Genomic DNA, 21659 nt, shown 5'->3' on the forward strand with positions numbered 1-21659 from the left:
CCAGGGCTTCAGACAGGAGTCATTCTCTGCCCTTCCTGGAGATGGTGGGGGCCTAACCTGGGACCTTCTGCCCACAAATCAGATGTTCTCCCACTGAGCCAGGCCCTTCCCCTGGAAAGAGCATCTCCCACATTCCTCTGGGGCTGCGCCTTAAGAGAGGAAGTTCAGCCGCGGCAGGCAAACTGTTTTTCAGACAAGTTACTGATACGACATTTTTGCTGGGCAGAAGGCTTCTTCATTTTACTGTCCGATACTTCTTAAAGTGATGTCATGGTGTGATTATGTTTATTCGGTGGCTTTCGGCACCACGACTGCAGTTGCATAAATCTTCCAGAGAAAAGAGGAAATACTTGCACTTAAAAATGAGAATAGGGATTAATTTCTGAGTTGCATTTTTGTGCATGCTGTTCCATATTTATATGGATTTGGATGTGTGAGCGCATTTTTTATCCCGAATGCTGCACCTGCTTTCTAGCATGTTTCTGGACAAACCCCCCCCCCCCACGCTCAAAAATGAAATACTGTATTGGGGTGGCTGCTCAAAATGTCAAATTATATGTTGGTCTTTGTACGTAGCTATAGAGCTCAGCTTACGAAAATATAACGTGTTTAAAATATAACTTAAGTTTTGTGCTTGATTGAGTGTACACAATATAAAAAATGCTAAAATACAAAAACAATATAATTTTTCATTTGTGATGCCATCTCATTCCTCCTCACCCAACACTTCTTGATAGTGTGGCATAGTTAGGCTGTTTTCACAACCATTATGCTGAAAGAGGCTTTCACATTTCCTAAATCTATAATTTCTTGGGGCCGTAGTGGATAGCTTGATGACGACAGTGACCCAGTGTGGAGCTGCTGAAATACTACTACATGGCAATTCACGCCTTGTCATTGTCAAGGATGACAAATTAAGGTAATTTGCCCTGGGAAATTTTCAGTTAGCATCAGAAAAATTTCTGGCGTCTTGGACAGTAATCTAATTTAGCATGTTTATTTTATTTTATTTAGCATGTTTATTTAGCATGCTTTTAGCCAACAAAGCTAAACACTTCAAAACTTGCTTAATACTTATTTGTGATTGGCATCTGTTCATCATTCCTAATGAAATGAACAGTTTTCTATGGAAAAATGAAGCACTGGAAAATTTCCCGCATGGCTGGAACCTATTTTCTCACACTAAATTTCTTGACTATTAAGATCTTCCTCCGAGGTGCTGCCCTCAGTGCCTCCACCCTCAGTTGTCTCCCTGGGGTAGGCTAATCTGGTATGGAACATGGATTATTTTTGGTGTTAAATTATCTTATTTCACCCAAGCCACAGGGAGCTGCCTGGAGTTTCCTTCAAGATTAAGAACTTTGATTATATTAGATTTCAAGATCCCGGAGATCCAAGATTCTGATCAGTTAAGAAATTTGCCCTCCAGCTCATGGAGGGCTGGGGGGGGGGGGTGTCAAAGAAGACGATGGGCTGGAGTGAGAATCCTCCTTCACAGGATTTTCACTGCACGTAAAAACAGGGTGCCTAAATAGGACTTGTATATATGCTCCTATTTCTTGCTTTTATTTGATTTAGAATGCTTTTAGTGTTGTTTTTTAAAAACAGTAGGGGGGGGGCTCTGCTCCCAACCCCACCCCTTGGAACAGCTTCATTTTTATAGTTTCCAGAGTTTCTAACTGATTTCCTCCTTTTCCTGCAAGGCTACCGATACTTACCAGGAAATGATTCCCACTAAATTCAACAGGAAAGGGACGCAGGTGGCGCTGTGGGTTAAAGCCTCAGTGCCTAGGACTTGCCGATCGAAAGGTCGGCGGTTCGAATCCCTGCGGCGGGGTGCGCTCCCGCTGCTCGGTCCCAGCGCCTGCCAACCTAGCAGTTCAAAAGCACCTCCGGGTGCAAGTAGATAAATAGGGACCGCTTACCAGCGGGAAGGTAAACGGCGTTTCCGTGTGCGGCTCTGGCTCGCCAGAGCAGCGATGTCACGCTGGCCACGTGACCCGGAAGTGTCTCCGGACAGCGCTGGCCCCTGGCCTCTTAAGTGAGATGGGCGCACAACCCCAGAGTCTGTCAAGACTGGCCCGTACGGGCAGGGGTACCTTTACCTTTACCTTAAATTCAACAGGGCTTGTTTCTGATTATATGTTAAAAGAATGTGAAGTGGGGGTGCCTAGCATGATGTGTTATTATCAAGCCACATGAGACTCTTAATCTCACGGGTTCAAGTCCCATGTTGGGCAAACGATTCCTGCACTGCAGCAGGTTGGACTAGATAACCCTTGTGCTCCCTTCTAACTCCACAGTTCTATGACTGGTACTTCCTAGAGAGAATAACAGAAGCTGAAGGTCAAGTGTTGAACAAACATTTAAGGAGTTTGATTTGGCATAAAGAAATAAACTGGGAAGACATAATGGACCATAGAAGTCTGATATAAATTAAAAAACAAGTTAAGCCCAGGATTGACCTCCCATGCTTTCAGCCTCTGTAATTTCCACTAGGATTTTACATACGCAGTCTCAAAAAAAAAAAAAATCAACCGGCGCTGTTTTAATATCTTTGGATGTTCTGGATTTAGTGGAATAAATCCTATTTCCACTGGTATCAGCCCAGAAGTCCTTAATTACAATGGTCAGGTAGCTACCCAGCAGCATCCCCTCACAGCTTTGCTGTTGCCGAACCCCGGGGCGGAGGAGGGGGGGCAGTGGGGGCGGACCTCCCCGGGTGTCTTCGCTGAAGGGGGTGACTCCCAAGCCTACCCTGAGCCGCCGGGGGAGGGGGGAGATGCAGTGGCGTAGCGTGGGGGTGCAGGGGGGGCCGGCCGCACCGGGCGCAACATCTGGGGTTAGGGCAAATCCACGGGTTAGGGGGCGCAAATCCATGGGTTAGGGGGCGCAAATCCACGGGTTAGGGGGCGCAAATTACTTGCCTTGCCCCGGGTGCTGACAACCCACGCTACGCCACTGGGGAGATGTGCCACTTTGCCAGCGGCATTGCCCCCTTCCCCCTTCATTTTGACAGAGCGTGTTCTCCTTCATGGGGAGCCCGTGTTGCGGTGGGGTCTAACAGGACACCCCCTCTTGGTTACTGGGCGAGAACGTTTGGATGGCCGTGACTGTGATTGGGCCATTTTGGGTTGTTGGGGAGATTTAGAAGTTACCATTTTGAGGGTTGGCCCGAAGGTTATATATTCTTAGCACACAGCTTTTTTCAGTCTCTTTTGCTGCGTGCATCGGAACGCCCGCCCACCCTCCCTAATTTAGGGCTCTTGCGTTTGACCTTGCTATGCCTGTCATGGGGTCGCCTGCTCTCGGGGCAGGGGCCTGGTAGGAATTTTGTCCATTTGGCAGATTGGCTGGTGCCATTTGGTTTTTGCCTACTGCGTAGCAAATTGTCACAACTTGTAAGGTTACGGTTAGGCATTGGTTAAAATTTGGTTGGTGGAGGGATAAGGGTTGGAGGGGTAAGGGTTGGCTGTGCCTGCCGCTCCAAAGCTGCTGCTGCGAGGGAATTCCGTTAAAGGAATCCAGGGGTTTGCCATACATTTGTCCGTATCCCCAGCGAGGGGCTAGGGCCATGCAAGCCCCTGGGAGCAAGTGGGATGGGGTGATGGTATGGTGCCAAGCCCGATTCTCTCCCCAATATTGTTTTCCCTTACTGGCTTTCGCTGGAATCTGGAAGTCAGTTCTGTCCCCGTGCGGGGTCAGATAGTCGCAACCAATGCCTAAGTAACCACTCACATTATGTATTTTAATAAAGTTGTGGCCAAAATTATGCCAAAAACCTTAAACAAAAATTTTGTGTGAATTGTGATTTATTTAGGGGGTGGCTTGGGGATCTTGACACGCAACTGGGGGAGGCTTGGGAGCTCCATGCACCCGAGCGGCTATCCCGCACCTGGGAGGGCACCCTCCGTGTCCTGCCCCCCCCCTCCCCGAGAGCGCACCCATTCTGGGCAGCGCAGGCATATGTTCCGCCGCTGGCCAAACCAGGAGGCCCCTGCAGCAGCATCTGTCCCGTGGTGCTGTACCTCAGTGGCTCTGAAGTCCCAGTCTCAGAACAAAGAGAGCTTCTTCCACATTCTGGGGAGGGATGCAGCTTACCTTAGAGGCAGCGGAGGATGGTTGTACATCCATAGGAGGAGGAGGTGCCGCTGCTGCTGCTGTTGTTGTTGTTGTTGTTTATTGAATTTATATACTGCCCTATACCCGGGGGTCTCAGGGCAGTTCACAGAATACAGTGGTGCCTCGCAAGACGAAAAGAATCCGTTCCGTGAGTCTCTTCATCTAGCGGTTTTTTCGTCTTGCGAAGCAAGCCCATTGACGGCTTAGCGGATTAGCGCTATTAGCGGTTTAGCGGCTTTTAGTGGCTTAGCGGATAAGCGGCTTAGCGGCTTAGAAAAAGGGGGGGAAGGAAAAAAAACCCGCAGGAACTCGCAAGACATTTTCGTCTTGCGAAGCAAGCCCATAGGGAAATTCGTTTTGCGAAGCGCCTCCAAAACGGAAAACTCTTTCGTCTAGCGAGTTTTCCGTCTTGCGAGGCATTCGTCTTGCGGGGCACCACTGTAAAATCAAGATATAAAACCACAATACAGTGGAGGCTTGGGTTGCGAATGTGATCTGTGCGGGAAGCACATTCGCAACCTGCAGCGCTGCATGTTCCCACGCGCGGGTTGCGATTTGGCGCTTTTGCGCATGTGTGACTGCCGAAACCTAGGAGTAACCTGTTCTGGTACTTTCAGGTTTCGGTGCGTCCGTAACCCGAAAAAACACAACCTGAAGCTTCTGTAACCCAAGGTATGACTGTACAGTCATACCTTGGGATAAATATGCTTCAGGATAAGTATTTTCGGGTTGCGCTCCACGGTGACCCGGAAGTAACGGAGTGCATTACTTCCGGGTTTCGCCGTTTGCGCATGCGCAGATGGTCAAAATGACATCACGTGCATGTGCGGAAGCAGCGAAACATGACCCGCGCAGACGCGTCTTACGTTCTATTCAGGATGCAAACGGGGCTCCGGAACGGATCCCGTTTGCATCCCGAGGTACCACTGTATACCTAATAAAAATGAAAACAACAACCCAATAGCACCCCAAAAACCAAAAAAGCATGTTTTAAAATGTGATTGACCCAATATGACCCAATTTTTCTCCCAACAGCTTCCTGCTCTCTGGGTGTCTCCTTTTTTAAACCATTTTTAACTTACGGTACCAAACGTGTGGTCTCTTTCTATGCTAGAAGAGAGGAACTTTGGAAATAATGCACGGAAATATAGGCTGTTAGACCTTTAATAGAATTTTCTCAGATTTTGGATGATACTGAGTGCAAAAATTTATGCTTTATGAAAAATCCATTCTATACAGGATAAATTATTTTTTATATATATTAATGTTATATGCAGTATTAATTAGGAAATCAGCTAACACCCGTTAGCTTAATTAGCAACTTAATTAGCAATTTGCTTCTTTATAATTGCATATCTTAGGAAGAACATTACTTTACCTGAATGTAAAAGGATATGTTTTCATCTTCCATCCTAGGACAATGATTCCACCAGGAGAATGTCTGTATGCTGGGAGGAAAAGACGAAAACCCATCCAGAAACAGTTAAGTATTTATCCCATCCAGTCAATTTATTCTATTTTATTCTTCTCACAATAAGCCTTTGGCATAAGACTTACCTTTATTGCTTTTGGGAGACAGGAGGCGGGCAGGTGTAGAGGACTCCCTGATCCTTAATGGGGTAACTGTGCCCCTGAAGGACCAGGTGGGAGTCATTCTGGACTCACAGCTGTCCATGGAGGCGCAGGTCAATTCTGTGTCCAGGGCAGCTGTTTACCAGCTCTATCTGGTATGCAAGATGAGACCCTTCCTGCCCGCAGACTGTCTCGCCAGAATGGTGCATGCTCTAGTTATCTCCCGCTTGGACTATTGCAATGTGCTCTACGTGGGGCTACCTTTGAAGGTGACCCAGAAACTACAACTAATCCAGAATGTGGCAGCTAGACTGATGACTGGGAGCGGCCGCCAAGACCACATAACACTGGTCTTGAAAGACCCGCATTGGCTCCCAGTATGTTTCCGAGCACAATTAAAAATGTTGGTGCTGACCTTTAAAGCCCTAAACTGCCTCGGTCCTGTATACCTGAAGGAGCATCTCCACCTCCATCGTTTTGCCCGGACACTGAGATCCAGCGCCGAGAGCCTTCTGGCAGTTCCCTTGCTGCGAGAAGCCAAGTTACAGGGAACCAAGCAGAGGGCCTGCTCGGTAGTGGCACCTACCCTGTGGAACGCCCTCCCACCGGATGTCAAAGAGAAAAAAAACTACCAGACTTGTAAAAGACATTTGAAGGCAGCCCTGTTTAGGGAAGCTTTTAATGTTTGACGGACTATTGTATTTTAATATTTTGTTGGAAGCCACCCAGAGTGGCTGGGGAAACCCAGCCAGATGGGCGGGGTATAAATAAATTATTATTATTATTATTATTATTATTATTATTGTTGTTGTTGTTGTTGTTGTTGTTGTTGTTGTTATATTATTATTATTATTATTATTATTATTATTATTATTTTATTTAACCCATTTATATTGCTACCTTTCTCCAACAAGCTGATGGTGCCAGCCAGCTCTCTTTCTTCCCTGCTGTCTCTCATAAGAACCTGGCGAGTTCTGTCGAGAAACAACGAAGGGTCCAAATATTTAGACATATTTGTGGCCTAATATGTCCTTCTTCCATAAAATCATAGAATTGTAGAGAGTTGGAAGGGTCCACAAGGATTTTAGTCCAAGCCCCTGCAATGCAACAATCTTTCGCCCAACATGGGGCTCGAACCCACAACTCTGAGATTAAGAGTCTCATACTCTCCTGACTGAGCTACCCTGATCTGAACTGGGACAATGTTGTCCCAGCCTGATGGAGGATATATCTTTCCAAAGTGGCAGTGCAGCAGCAACCTAAGCCATGCTCTGTGCTCTCCTTGTGTATGTTATCATTACACTTAAGCAGATTTAACTGCAATTACTTCAACTCTATGAATGGAAGTTCTCTGAGGGGTGGGCAAAATTCTGTGTGCCTCACCAGGATCCTTTGGGCAGTGTCATGACAGAGCCAAACTACACAGGATGTCACCAATTGAGTTCCTTTTAATCTCTTTGTTGTGGTTTTTATTTGTAGGTGTGGGGGAGCAACATTCATTGGGAATTCAGCGTGTGGGGAAGGGAGTTTAACTCAGTTTAACCTTTTTCAGCCGTGGGCCGGTCCACCGTCCCTCAGACCTTGTGGGGGGCCAGACTATATTTTGGAAAAAAATATGAACGGATTCCTGTGCCCCACAAATAACCCAGAGATGCATTTTCAATAAAAGCACACATTCTACTCATGTAAAAACACCAGACAGGCCCCACAAATAACTCAGAGATGCATTTTAAATAAAAAGACACATTCTACTCATGTAAAAACATGCTGATTCCCGGACCATCTGCGGGCCGGATTGAGAAGGCGATTGGGCCGCATCCGGCCCCTGGGCCTTAAGTTGCCTACCCATGGTTTAACCCATCCCCACCCTGCAGCTGCAAGGAGAAAACACACGCTGCATGTGCTGCAGTGAGGCTTAGAAGGACGATCCCATTGGCATCAGTATTGTTGCAGCGCAGGGAAGTGGCATCCATTTCCATGGACGTCATGGTGGGAAGAAGGTCTAAGCCTTTGCACATGGCCTGTATTTGCAGTGAACATTGTTCTGTCCATGCACCTGTAATTAAATAAATAAGCACCCGTGAGCAGGAAGGTATGATCCATCCAAACACGGCTCAAGAACTGATGAAGAATATAAACAGAAAAGTATAAAGAATTAAGTCGATTTTTTTTATTAAAATGGTATAGAACTCCAGCACAAATGGCGTATATAGTGAAAGGGTTTAGTCCCAAATGCTGGCATTGTGGTCAGGAAAAAGGACTATATTCGCACATGTGGTGGGAATGTAATCTGGTTAAGGAATATTGGCAAAAGATTATAAAGGTAATTTCTGGATTATTTCAAATAAACATAGAGGTTAATAGGGATTTGTTATTTTCGGGAATACTGGGAAATAACAAAGTAAAGAGTAATAAGCAAGAGTTGTACAAGATTATGATTCTAGCTAGAATGGCAATTATTGCTTTGGGATGGAAAGAAAAGGCCAAATTGAATATGGAAAAATGGAATGATTATGTTTTTGAATACGTACAATCAGAAATATTTGCACAGATAGTGGCAGAGGATAGATGGGAAAATAAATGCCAAAGAATCACAAATAAATGGGCATTTTACAGGAACTCGATTGAAAGGGGGGAAGCCAACCCTAACATAAAAGCTCGAATGAACAGACTGTCTACATGGATAAAGATATGAAGAAGGAAGGCCTGATTGGGGGGGGCGAGGGCTGGAGTGGGGAGCGAGGGGGAAGAAAGAAAGAAAGAAAATAAACCGGATGGTATTTTGAATTGATTTTGTTATGTAAGCCTTTTTTCAGAAACCATATATATTAATGTTATGTAGTTAGGCATTGTAGTATGAATGAATTTGGTTCTGTATTCTTTGTTTTATAGAATATATATAATAATGCTATGTTACTAAGCAAATTTAATAAAACGGGGGGGGGGGGGAATAAGCACCCGTGTGGTGCAGTGGTTATAGTGTTGGGACTACAGCTTGGGAGACCAGGGTTCGAACCCCCACTGAACCACGAAGCTCGCTGGGTGACCTTGAGTCAGTGATTGCGTCTTAGCCTAGCCCAGTGTTTCCCAACCTTGGGCCTCCAGCTGTTTTTGAACTACAACTCCCATCATCCCTGACCACTGGTCTTGCTAGCTAGGGATGATGGGAGTTGTAGTCCAAAAACAGCTGGAGGCCCAAGGTTGGGAAACACTGGCCTGGCCTACCTCACAGGGCTGTTGTGGAAATAAAATGAGCAGCGGGAGAACCATCTAAGCCAGGGGTCTGCAACCTGCGGCCCACAAGCTGCCCCTGAACCAAGCCACCTGCTCGCTGCGCTACACCAGCACAGCACGGAGCGGGGCCTCACTTCCGTGGAGCCGAAAATCCAGCCCACAGAGCGATCTCCACGGGAGTGAACCGGCCCAGGGAAGGTAAACCTTGCCGACCCCTGATCTAAGCCACCTTGAGCTCCATGGAGGAAAGTGTGGGATATAAAAGCAATAAATAAAATAGTAAAATAAAATAAAAACCACGGCTTGACTGCAGACGACACAGGCTGTGTCCACACTCCCATTTGCTTTTGCACTCACTGTGTTTCCAATGTTGAGTTTTCAATTTGTGTTCATATGGCTTACTCAAAATGCATATGTATTCTGTACAGTGGTACCTCAGGTTACATATGCTTCAGGTTACAGATCCCGCTGACCCAGAAATAGTACCTCAGGTTAAGAACTTTGCTTCAGGATGAGAACAGAAATCGTGCTCCGGCTGCGCAGCGGCAGCGGGAGACCCCATTAGCTAAAGTGATGCTTCAGGTTAAGAACAGTTTCAGGTTAAGAACGGACCTCTGGAATGAATTAAGTACTTAACCTGAGGTACCTCTGTATTGCTCATGAGGTACCACTGTACTTTGTTACAAAATACTACCATCTGGTTGTGTTGTTTCTCCAACCAACTTCACACCAATTGGAGTCCTTAAGCAGTTCCTAATTTGTTTCTAGCTACAGTGTGAAAACCATTGTGTAGGCCGGGGAAAAACATTCCCTGCTCCATCAAACAGTAATTAATTGAAGTTGTGCTGATCTGAAGAACAAGCAGAGGAAACGAAGAGAACAGCTTCAGTCTGCTTTAAGGCAATAGAGTGAACAACTTCTCTTGGTGTCCTGTACAGTGGTGCCCTGCAAGACGAATGCCTCGCAAGATGAAAAACTCACTAGACGAAAGAGTTTTCCGTCTTTTGAGTCATTCCGCAAGATGAATTTACCTATGGGCTTGCTTCGCAAGACGAAACGTCTTGCGAGTTCTTGCGATTTTTTTCCTTTTTCTTAAAGCCTCTAAGCCACTAATAGCCGCTAAGCCGCTAATAGCCGTGCTTCGCAAGACGAAAAAACCGCTAGACGAAGAGACTCGCGGAACGGATTAATTTCGTCTTGCGAGGCACCACTGTATATTAAAGGTACACGCCAGACTTTAAATTGGTGTAAGAGCGTAGTCTAGGTATTCTCCATACTTTTCTTCTTGTTCCTTCAACACAAGTATTTCTCTATCATTATCTTTAAAATGTATAAGGATTTTGAGGCTAACTCAATTTTTAAAGTTACAGATAGGTAGCCGTGTTGGTCTGCCATAGTCAAGACAAAATAAAAAAATTCCTTCCAGTAGCACCTTAAAGACCAACTAAGTTAGTTCTAGGTATGAGCTTTCGTGTGCATGCACACTTCTTCAGATACCAACTTATCTGAAGAAGTGTGCATGCACACGAAAGCTCATACCTAGAACTAACTTAGTTGGTCTTTAAGGTGCTACTGGAAGGAATTTTTTTATTTTGTCTCAATTTTTAAAGAATTCAGTCTATGCTTCAACCACTAACAAAGCTTTTGCAGTTCGGGTCTGAATTTTGCAAATACATATCTTTTATTAACCCAAGGGGTACTTTATTGTAACATTCTTTTATGTGTTAGAGCGTAGGTAAGAATAGAATAGTGGTTGTCTAAACTCATAAAGTTACCCCAGCCAGATGGGCGGGGTATAAATTATTATTATTATTATTATTATTACTACTACTACTACTGCTGCTGCTGCTACTTTTAATTGAATAATGTTCTAAAGAAATGCCTGAAGCAACTCATACTGTAGTTTGATGTCTTGTTTATTCTGTTATATTTTAATCCAAGAAGACCCATTTATCCTAAACTAACCCAATAAAGCAGACATGTATATTCAAAATATTTTTTTGAATGTGATCCCATTGAGATCCCAAGATGAAATTTTGAGGGTAGTTCTTAGAAATATTAAATAATCAATACAAATTTTGGAAATTTTTAATCATTTTTTAAAATCACTTTTTAAAATTCTAAAATTTGTAACTTTAAAATTTAAAGTAAGCACATCATGTATCATATTAAAGCCCATGAAGTTCTGAAGAGATCAGTATATTTAGTTTTGAAATTCTGGGCTGAGTTTTTAAGGTTGTTGTGTAATCTGGCAAGGCCAAAATTCTCTCTCTCTCTCTCTCTCTCTTTTTAAATTTCAAACCCTTATAACTCAAAAACAGGATGAGATAAAAAAATTAAAATTTTAGATTTAAACTTAGTTTTGATCATCCAACAAGCGTACAAAATATTAAGAAAATTCAAATACACAAGGTAAAAAAATGGATCGCTTGATATGGAATAACTCTGTTGGAAGCTACAGAAACTGGACACTGGGAGCAGTGGAGAGGTTTGTGAAAGGATTTGGTGACACAAGAAGTGGGAGATGATGGTACACATTAAGGTAGCGGGGAGAATTTTTGCCAGTTAAGCATCAGTTTAACACCTCTTTCAGAATTGGTGATTTTTCTGTGGAAATGTTTGGGTTGAAAGAACTAGCATTCCAGGCCGTTTGTGTATGACCCCCTAATTTACACATTATATAAGAATCATTTTTCAAGGAGGCCATCATTTTCTTCTGTTTTGGTATTAGAGAGCGGATACAGTGGTGCCTTGCAAGACGAAATTAATTCCGTGAGTCTCTTCGTATAGCGGGTTTTTCGTCTTGCAAAGCAAGCCCATTGGCGGATTAGCGGATTAGCGCTATAAGCGGATAAGCGGCTTGGCGGCTTAGAAAAAGGGGGGGGGGAGGAAAAGAAACCCGCAGGAACTCACAAGACATTTTCGTCTTGCAAAGCAAGCCCATAGGAAATTCGTTTTGCGAAGCACCTCCAAAACGGAAAACCCTTTCGTCTAGCGGGTTTTCCGTCTTGCGAGGCGTTCGTCTTGCGGGGCACCACTGTACTGGCAACTGTCATTGCCGGTGTGCTTAAGACAGTGGATTTTTCATAGCACATTTTCTCCCCAAACAGGAGGCCCGTGCATGGGAATGGGAAGTCTAATCCTTCAAAGAGACACAGAGATCGCTTGAATGCTGAGTTAGATCACCTGGCCAGTCTCCTGCCTTTCCCACCGGACATAATAGCTAAACTGGACAAACTCTCTGTCTTGCGTCTCAGCGTCAGTTACCTTAGAGTCAAAAGCTTCTTTCAAGGTAAGGCTTCAAATCGTAATAATCTTTTCTTGGTGTCTGAGGGAATATTGCACAAGTTCTCAGAGACCATGTCTACCCAGACCTCTACCAGGAAGAGTGGACCTGCTCCATGATGCTAGCGGCTTAGGGCCCTTGTATCTATGGAATCACCTCTCCTGGTCTGCCCCGCAGAGGACCTTAAGGTCCATGAATAACCATAGTTTACAGGTCCCAGGCCCTAAGGAAGTCAGACTATCCTCCACCAGGGCCAGGGCCTTCTCAGTGGTGGCTCCAACCTGGTGGAATGCTCTGTCCCATGAGACCAGGGCCCTGCAGGATTTAACTTCCTTCCGCAGGGCCTGTAAGACAGAGCTATTCCACCTGGCTTTCAGTTTGAATTCAGCCTGATCTTTTATTTCCCTTCTCTTCTCTTCTCTTCCCTCCCCCTTCCCTTTTATGAAGATCACCTGCTCTGAGACCCCACAGTTAATTCTCCCCTGGCCTCCTTGCTGGCCCAAGTAGGACCAATTCAACCAGCTAGCCCTGGGGATTACCTAATTGATTTTTGATTTTTATTGTTATTCATGTTTTTATACTGTATTTTATGCTGCTTTTATAATTAAGTGTTTTAAAGTGTTTTAAATTTGTTGTTAGCCACCCTGAGCCCGGTTTCTGAACCAAGAAGGGCAGGATATTAATAAAAATGTAGGATGATGATGATGATGATGATGATGATGTATGCTTGTTTATGTGTTTGGAGCATTTGCTGTGACACCCCCAGAAATGGGATGTCCAGGCCTTATATGCTTTGCTTCTTGTGACCTTTGGCTTTGCCTACCCTTCGCTCAGCTGGATGTTTGCTGCCTCGCCCTCTGCCCTGTCCATCGTCCTACCAGCTATCCTGGGCTGTAGCTTCCAGTGTCGTGGAGGAATTATTAGTATAGAGTGTGTTTAATACCACTGAATTCATACTTCTGATTAGATGTGCATAGCATTGCATTGTGCAAGGCTAGCTGCAGCTGAACAATTACCGTATTTTTTGCTCTATAAGACTCACTTTTTCCCTCCTAAAAAGTAAGGGGAAATGTGTGTGCGTCTTATGGGGCGAATGCAGGCTGCACAGCTATCCCAGAAGCCAGAACAGCAAGAGGGATTGCTGCTTTCACTGCGCAGCGATCCCTCTTGCTGTTCTGGCTTCTGAGATTCAGAATATTTTTTTTCTTGTTTTCCTCCTCCAAAAACTAGGTGCGTCTTGTGGTCTGGTGCGTCTTATAGAGCGAAAAATACGGTAAATCTTGGTTAAATAAGTAGGTAATAAGCCACAATATGCGTGACTACAGGCTCTCACATGCTGCAAACAAGGATGGGAGCTGCAGTTAACTTCCTGCCGCATTGGAATTGGGGAACAACGATGAATAGCTTTCAAACAAGGCCCAAGTATGAAACCATGGTTTAAAGTTTGCCTCTCAATCTTAGCTTGTTTAGAAGACATTAACCACAGTTTCTGGTTCAGACATAACAGGAAGTTCTGGTTACTGAGGTTTCCTGGCTTGCTTTGCCACTTGCACGAAAGGAAGAGCAAAGTGGCTGCATGCTGCAGGTCATGCATATTTCATATTATTATGCTGACATTTGATCATCCGTGGCTGCCGAATAACAACGTGCACAACTGAAACAGGGCAGATTTTTTATAAAAGCCGTGCGGTGTGGACAGAGGGATCATCATGCCCTGTACTAAAAAGGTTCCTGTAAAGATCGCACCGCTGATCTGTGAAGTGCATTGAATACTTGGAAGTGCTATATATGTTTGTGTCCTCTTATTAAAGTTTGTAAGTGAGAGCACTTGATAATGTAAGCCACAACCTGCGGTATGGAGTGTGTGTGTGTGTGTGTGTGCCTGTTAGAAGAAGCACAGTACACACACAGGTTTGCTTGGTTTTTATATTAATATTCACATTTCTAAGTTGCTTTTTGAGAACTTTTAGACAAAAGTGCCTTACAACCTGTTACAAAATTATATTGGAAAATAAGATGACCGTAATTAAAATTTTAAAAACCTCACAATCAACTAATACAGCTGCTTAAAAACCAAAATTAAAAATCGCATTGCAAACAAAACAAGCAGCGGCATGTACACATGCACACATCCTAGTAGCCATCTTCAGGGGAGGCAACCTCCTCAGGCAGCAGAAGCCACAATGGCTGCAGCGTGTTCCTTGGAGGTTGGATCTGCCGCCTCCTCAGCTGCTCCCATCCAGTGCCACCACTTGGGAAATAGGAGCCACTACAGTGGTACCTCAGGTTACAGATGCTTCAGGTTACAGACTCCACTAACCCAGAAATAGTACCTCGGGTTAAGAACTTTGCTTCAGGATGAGAACAGAAATTGCATGGCGACAACGGGAGGCCCCATTAGCTAAAGTGGTACCTCAGGTTAAGAACAGTTTCAGGTTAAGAACGGACCTCCGGAACGAATTAAGTTCTTAACCTGAGGTACCACTGTACTGGTCTCCTCCCACCTTTGTTCCCAATGTAGAGCTTTATTCCTCCTTTGTTTCTGATGCAGATGTTCACTCACACCTTCTTCCCTGGCAGGAGGGCACCATTTTGAGGTTTGCCGCAGGTGCCAAATTGTCTTGGGCTGGTCCTGGGTACCCTAGACCAAAGGCCTTTTAGAGTTACACAGTTCTTGTCAGATAGTGATGAACCAACAGCCATGGAGCCAGTTCAGCCTTTCTTAAAACAACCCAGATGTTGTTAGACTACAACCCCTATAATCTGACCACTGGTCCTGGTAGCTAGGGATGATGGGAGTTGTAGTCCAACATAGTTAATATGTCCAGAGTAAGGAGAAATGTGGGACGCAGGTGGCGCTGTGGGTTAAAGCCTCAGCGCCTAGGACTTGCCGATCGAAAGGTCGGCAGGTTCGAATCCCTGCGGCGGGGTGCGCTCCCGCTGCTCGGTCCCAGCGCCTGCCAACCTAGCAGTTCGAAAGCACCTCCAGGTGCAAGTAGATAAATAGGGACCGCTTACCAGCGGGAAGGTAAACGGCGTTTCCGTGTGCGGCTCTGGCTCGCCAGAGCAGCGATGTCACGCTGGCCACGTGACCCGGAAGTGTCTCCGGACAGCGCTGGCCCCTGGCCTCTTAAGTGAGATGGGCACACAACCCCAGAGTCTGTCAAGACTGGCCCGTACGGGCAGGGGTACCTTTACCTTTTTAAGGAGAAATGTCAGGGGATGGGACAGTTGGAGGAGAAGCATAAGGTGAAATTTATTGGGAAGGTCCTGGACAATTATGTATCGATGGTACAATCAATCGATGGTAATCAGACTGAACGTCTGATTATCAAAGCGCTCTGAGATAAAGACATCAAATGCTCTGATCAAAGCCTTTTTCTGCTGTCTGCGCCTGGGGGCTTAGTCAGGGGCTAAAACAAGGTGGTGAGCTGAGGAACCAACATCTCACCCAAACACTATGTAAGAACCCGTTGTGAGTATAAGGTCTGCACCCTCTCTTTCTTAAACATTTTTAGGGAAGGAAAAATACAGCTTAGAGATATTTTTTTGTTTGCATCCAGTGTGGCAAATGTACCTTTGGATCTTCCAGTGACTGTTGGTATTGTTCAATAGTTGATGGCTGAACAACTAAAAATGATTGGATTGATGTTTGATGAAAGGGGGAAAGAAAATGAATCAGAGAGAGATGAAATGGAAAATGGAACTAGAGATTACTTAGAGGCTTCAGACAAAATTGATGAAAACCTGGCAGGACTGGATGATGAAACAGCAAAATTGGAGAAAGCAGATGGTGAAATGGAAATGCCTTTCATACAGAGGCTTGGAGGAGAAGGGGAAGATAAAACCATAAATGGTCATCTGGATCTGGCATTAATCGTATCAATGATGTTGAGAGAGAGAGAAATCTTTGGAAAAACTTCTGTCCTGGCCTTTCTTCAGTTCTAGCAGAGAGAAAGTATTCTGCATACGATTTGGAGCAAATTCATAGAATGATGCTACTAATATGTATGGAAAAAGAATGGAAGAAATGTAAGTGGATAGTCCTAGAGTAGGAGATCGGAATACTATGTTAAACAATACAGGGAATGGAAGCACAAAAGGAAATGGAATTTGAATATATGGAACTGGGCATAAACTAAAGGATATATAACAAGAAAAGAATTGTGCAATATTATTCCAGTATGTGATCACAGTAGAGAGATTTTAACATGGAAATGGACAAAAGAATTTACTAGTACTCAATATGGAGGAATTGTGGTGGGAATTAATGGAGTTAAAATTGATATTAAACAAAAAGCACAGTTGACATTTACCAATAACAACAACAACAACAACAACAATTTGGGAATCCCTCTTGGACTTGAGTGGGAATGAATTCGAGACACATTTACGTAAAAGAAATATTGTTTAACAGAAAGTGGAGAAGATGGATATTACCATGGACTGAATGTTAGAAATATTTCCCCCCTTTTTATGTAACTAGCAGATGGAAAACTAGCAGAGGTCCTTTTATATTTCTTTATTGTTTCTTTTTCTTCTTTTCTCTCTCTCTCTTCGTATTCCTGCTTCTCTTTCTCCTTTTCTCTTTTTCTTTCTTTTCTGTTGTAATCTCTCTTCTTTGTTTTCTTCTCTTCTTTTTTCTTTGGTGTCTTCTGCTTTATTAAGGTCCAGAGATTGTATACTCATGGAGGTGTTAGGTGGTTGATGTCCTCAACATTTGACAAGCATAGGCAAGGGTGCCAACAGGATTTTCTAAATCCAATAAACTGTACAACTCCCCATCCCACCTGCAATCTATTAGCAAGAGCTGGTGATAGCACACACAGAGGCAGACTATAGTTCTCCATAAGCAATGATCTTGCAATTAAAAAATAAGCCAATGATTTTGGTTCCAGAACAAACAGAACTTTACTGTCTTGAATGTTGGAATGAGCTACATTTTGGCGCACTGTATAATTTAAATCAAATGTTCATTGATGTGCATGATGAGGCATCTTGCAGATTTAGAAACAATTTAGAATATTTTGTTAACAAAGTGTCTGGTGTTTCACCATCTGAAAATATCTTCAATAGAAGTTGAAGTATGCCAGTGTTGACTTATGTGTAGAAACCTTACACGTCAGGCTTACGTAATTACAACAATATGTGCAATGTTGCCATGCACAAAATTATCTCCTGCCGCCTACAAAATAGTATCAGTTATGTACAAATGGAGTAAACAATTAGAGGATGCGCCGTTGAATCATTACAAACTGCATCCAATATCATTATTCCTTAACCATCCAAGATCATTCACCTTTCCAACCAATAGTACTGGCTGTCTCATCCTCAATCCTTAATCCTTTGCCAATGGAATTTAATTTTTAAAGCTTCGTGTCCTGGCAGGTGTATTTACAGAATTCTTGTTAAGGTGCATGTATATATCTATTAATTAAAATCAGGACTGATCTGAGACAGCAACCGTTTTGGGATAAACAGATAATAATGGACAGAAGTGGGGATGAACAGTAGTGCCTCCCTGTTACCTTCTTCTCTACCTAGCGGCCAATTCATCTCTTTATGTTTATATGGTTATATGGCGTTTTCACCAAAAGTCTTCAAAATTAATTAACATGCATATAAAATGATAAATCAAAACTTGGCAGGAAAAAACAGAACAGCAGAAGCGAAGCAGCAAACCTGGATTTTTTTTTTTTTAAAAAAAACCTACTCCAAACAAAACCATTTTTGCTGAACTTCAGAATGTCTGTAAAATGAGGTCCTAATGAGTGTCCTGGGGGAGAGGATTGCAATTCCTAGGTGTCACCAACGAGAAAACCCTGTTTCACCTCAGCACTAGCTGAACCTCTTGGCAGCTTCTGAACATTGCACAGAACTTCCATTGCTGATCTCAACAGGTGAGCAGATTCATGTGGAAGAAGGTGTTCCTTAAATACCCTGGTCCCATATGGTGCACTTGGCCAATGGCAGACTCCTCTCACTGCTGCTTGGGATGAAGTCTTAGCCAGTCCTAGTCTTTTCCTCTGAGGTCTCCTCACGAAGAGAAAAGATTGGTTGCATAATGGATGGAAGGAAGGGAGGGTTTTTGGTTAAAGTTTTCTCTTTTCATGGGGACGCAGGTGGCGCTGTGGTCTAAACCACTGAGCCTCTTGGGCTTGCCAATCAGAAGCTCAGTGGTTCGAATCCCCGCGACAGGGTGAGCTCCTGTTGCTCGGTCCCAGCTCCTACCAACCTAGTAGTTCGAAAGCACGCCAGTGCAAGTAGATAAATAGGTATCGCTCTGGTGGGAAGGTAAACGGCGTTTCCGTGCGCTGCTCCGGTTTCGGTGTTCCTCTGTGCTAGAAGCAGCTTAGTTATGCTGGCCACATGACCCAGGAAAACTGTCTGCGGAGTGGACAATTCGCGACTGGACCTAACTGTCAGGGGTCCCTTTACCTTCTCTTTTTATACATGGCAGAATCTATTACTAGATACTAGGGCTTAAAACATTAGATGGTTGATTAATCCCCTGATTAAATTAGTGGGGCGAGCTAAAGGTTTGTGAAATTTTTTTAATCATTTTTTGCTTTTTGTGTGTTTGGTAAATTCTATGTAAATGTCATGCTACAGACACAATTTTCATTTTCATATACAGTAAGCCTGCAACTCATGCACATTTAACTTGTGCGCATTTAGCTTTACACATTGGGGGAGGGGAATTAAAATAATTGAAAAGGGGTGGAGATGGAGGGGGGTTCCAGGAAAGATAATTTTGGCTTTAAGCGTGATCCCTGGAATGTAACCCCATGTGCGTTGCAGGCCTCTATATACTTAAGGTGTTCTATATCATTTTAAAGATAATTTTCCAGAGTTTCATGATTTGGCAACAGGTTTTCAGAATGGCAATTTACACATGAGCAATACATGAAGCATGTCCTGCACGTTGCCTCAGAATTTCTTTAATTTTTTTGGTAAAGTTCAGCTGAAGACCTCTTTAAGAAAATGAGAGAATAGATTAATGAGCCCTTATTGTATTGATAGTTTTGCTTCCTTGTTTGGTGTACTGAGAAGAAATGTTATGTTAGGGACAAAATCAAGACAATGAAACTTAAGCTGGTTGAATGTGATATATTAGTTGCAAAAACAGAACAATGAAACAAATGAAAAGAAAAACGAATGTGCTTTAATGTTATTCTCTTCTTTAAGTATACATGTTGAGATATTAAGTGTATTTTACATGCCACATTTGATGGGGGGCACCTTACACAGCATAAATGTGTTGTCATATTTTCATCCTTGAGAATTTAATAATTATTAGGGAAGCAATCTGATGCACAAGAAACGAATGCAAAACAAGCCATTGTAAGTTAAGCTGGAGTAAAGTTACACTAGATCCAAACTCCGTTTGAGGTGCCATAGAGCACTATTTTATCCCAGAGCTATTTAATATCTATATGCAGTGCTTTTCCCCCTAGAAAAATAGGTACCTGTACTCACCATGAAGTTGTTGCAAGTAAGTGCCACACTTTTTATTTTTTTTATTTTATTTTTTAATAATATTTTATTGATTTTACCAAAAAAGAAAGATTACAATAAAACAACAAACATCAAAACATCAACAAACACCAACCTTCAAACAACAAAAACAAAACAATCAAAACACAACCAAAAAACAGAAAATAGAAAAATATTGCAAACCTAAAAAGACTTAAGAAAAATTTAACATAAAAAGAAAAAATGAAAACTCTTTTCAAATTCACATCCTTCATAGCCTTATTTTCCTGACTTCCACCCGCCCTCCTTTCTTGTATTCCACTTTAAAATTAATTTAGCAAGTTCATTTTTATTAGTTTTATCCTTTAAAAGTTCCTTCACATCTTATATTGTTCAGATTTTCATCCAATATCTATCCCTTCTTTCATACTCTTATTTATCTTATTTCACTGGAACCCCTTCGTTTCATTCCAATGTCCTCGTAAGTGCCACACTTTTTAACAGCAACAAAACGAGTTGCTGCTACTGCGTATCCTTGAGTACCTTGAGAATAATCACTTGCACTTGATCAGGAAACTGCAATTAGTGCGGAATATTAGTCCAGAATATTAGTGCAGAATATTGCGGCATAGTTGCTGCCTGGAGTAAGGCACATTTGCTCAGAGATCTGCACGGGGTTGATCTGTTACCAGGCCAAGTTCAAGGCATCAATATTAGTGTGCAAAGCCCTTAACAAGTTCAGGTCAGTTTATGCGCCCACTTGACAGTTTCAGTCTATGGAACTGGTTTGTTAATCTGCAGTTGTTAGTTATTGTGGTGGTATCTACACACTGGGACTCCCTGCCTGTTTACATTTTTAGATGGGCCACTCCAAACATGTTGACATCAGTGTATATTAGTCTCTTTTCACTTTTAATCATTTTTAAACGTTTAAATAATTTTAAGTTCTTATTGATAAATTTCCTATTTCTTGCAGTCCGTTTAGAAGTTTTACTACAGTCAAGCAGTGTAAAAACCATGCCTCCTTTAATCTTAAAATTCCCACAATTGTGGGTGTGTGTTTGAGGGGAAGAAATTGTAATTCCATTGAGGATGGGTCAACGTCCTCCATCTTCTAGGAGGGCAGCTGGATAGCTTAGGTGGCCCAGGGGGGACAACGAGGGCTGCTCTCCCCGTGCAGCTGTCCCACTTTGCCTAATGAGGATTAGCAATATTTTGGGGTTCAAAGACTGTATTCATTGTGCGGGAAGAGTGGTTGGGGGGACACATGCCGGTGTCAGAGAGCAGCCCCCTTCATCCACCCATCATATTTTCATTTTCTTTCTCTCTCCCCATACCCCATTTCTCTCCTTGTTAATCTATCATCCATTCATTCTCAAACAGAAGAGAATTTATTTTTGGCTTGGGGGGCCACATATAGCCCCCAGGACACAGATTGCCTACCAGTGACGTAAGGCAGTGTTTTTCAACCTTTTTGTGTCCACGGCTCCCTTGACCAAATACATTATTTCTGTGGCTCCCCTGTGGGGCTCAGGAGCCCAGTTATGTCACCCCTTGCTTGTAGAGCAGGCAGCCCCTCACCCTTTTTCGAATACCCTCCTTTGTGGAGTGTTTCCTCAGCCTCCTCTCCTTGAGAATCCTCCAGGCGGTCACTGCTGCCGCCCCTGGTCTCTGAGCTGCCCTCCCGCCTGCCCCACAGGGGCCTGGGACTTGTCTGTCCATTCCCAACAGCAAAGGCTGGCTGGGCTTTCTCACCCGCTTGCTTGTTTAGTCTGAGGTTACCTTGGCTACTGGTAACCAGCACCCCCTAACCAGCCCCATAGGCACCATTCACCCGGGGAACTTATAGCCAGGGCTGCTGCAACAAACAGTTGTGCAAGCCTTTGGGAGGCAGAGACACAAGAGGGCAACAGAGGAGGGAGGGAAGGAAGGAGAAACAGAGACCAGTGTTGCCCGCATCACCCCTGGC

At 43.6% G+C, this 21659-nt stretch overlaps 1 protein-coding gene across 1 annotated transcript in view; it reads left to right on the plus strand.

The window, feature by feature from the left end:
- Positions 1-5538: 5538 nt before the first annotated feature.
- The window catches only part of AHRR (aryl hydrocarbon receptor repressor), a 35526-nt gene continuing 19405 nt past the window's right edge, over positions 5539-21659 (plus strand). The window contains exons 1-2 of the mRNA XM_079949545.1: positions 5539-5604; positions 12039-12220. Of these exons, the coding sequence (XP_079805671.1) occupies positions 5543-5604; positions 12039-12220 (244 nt within the window). The 5' untranslated portion in view covers positions 5539-5542. The remainder of the gene's footprint in view (positions 5605-12038; positions 12221-21659) is intronic.

The sequence above is a fragment of the Podarcis cretensis genome (assembly GCF_951804945.1).
Source record: "Podarcis cretensis genome assembly, chromosome: 13".
Lineage (NCBI taxonomy): Eukaryota > Metazoa > Chordata > Lepidosauria > Squamata > Lacertidae > Podarcis > Podarcis cretensis.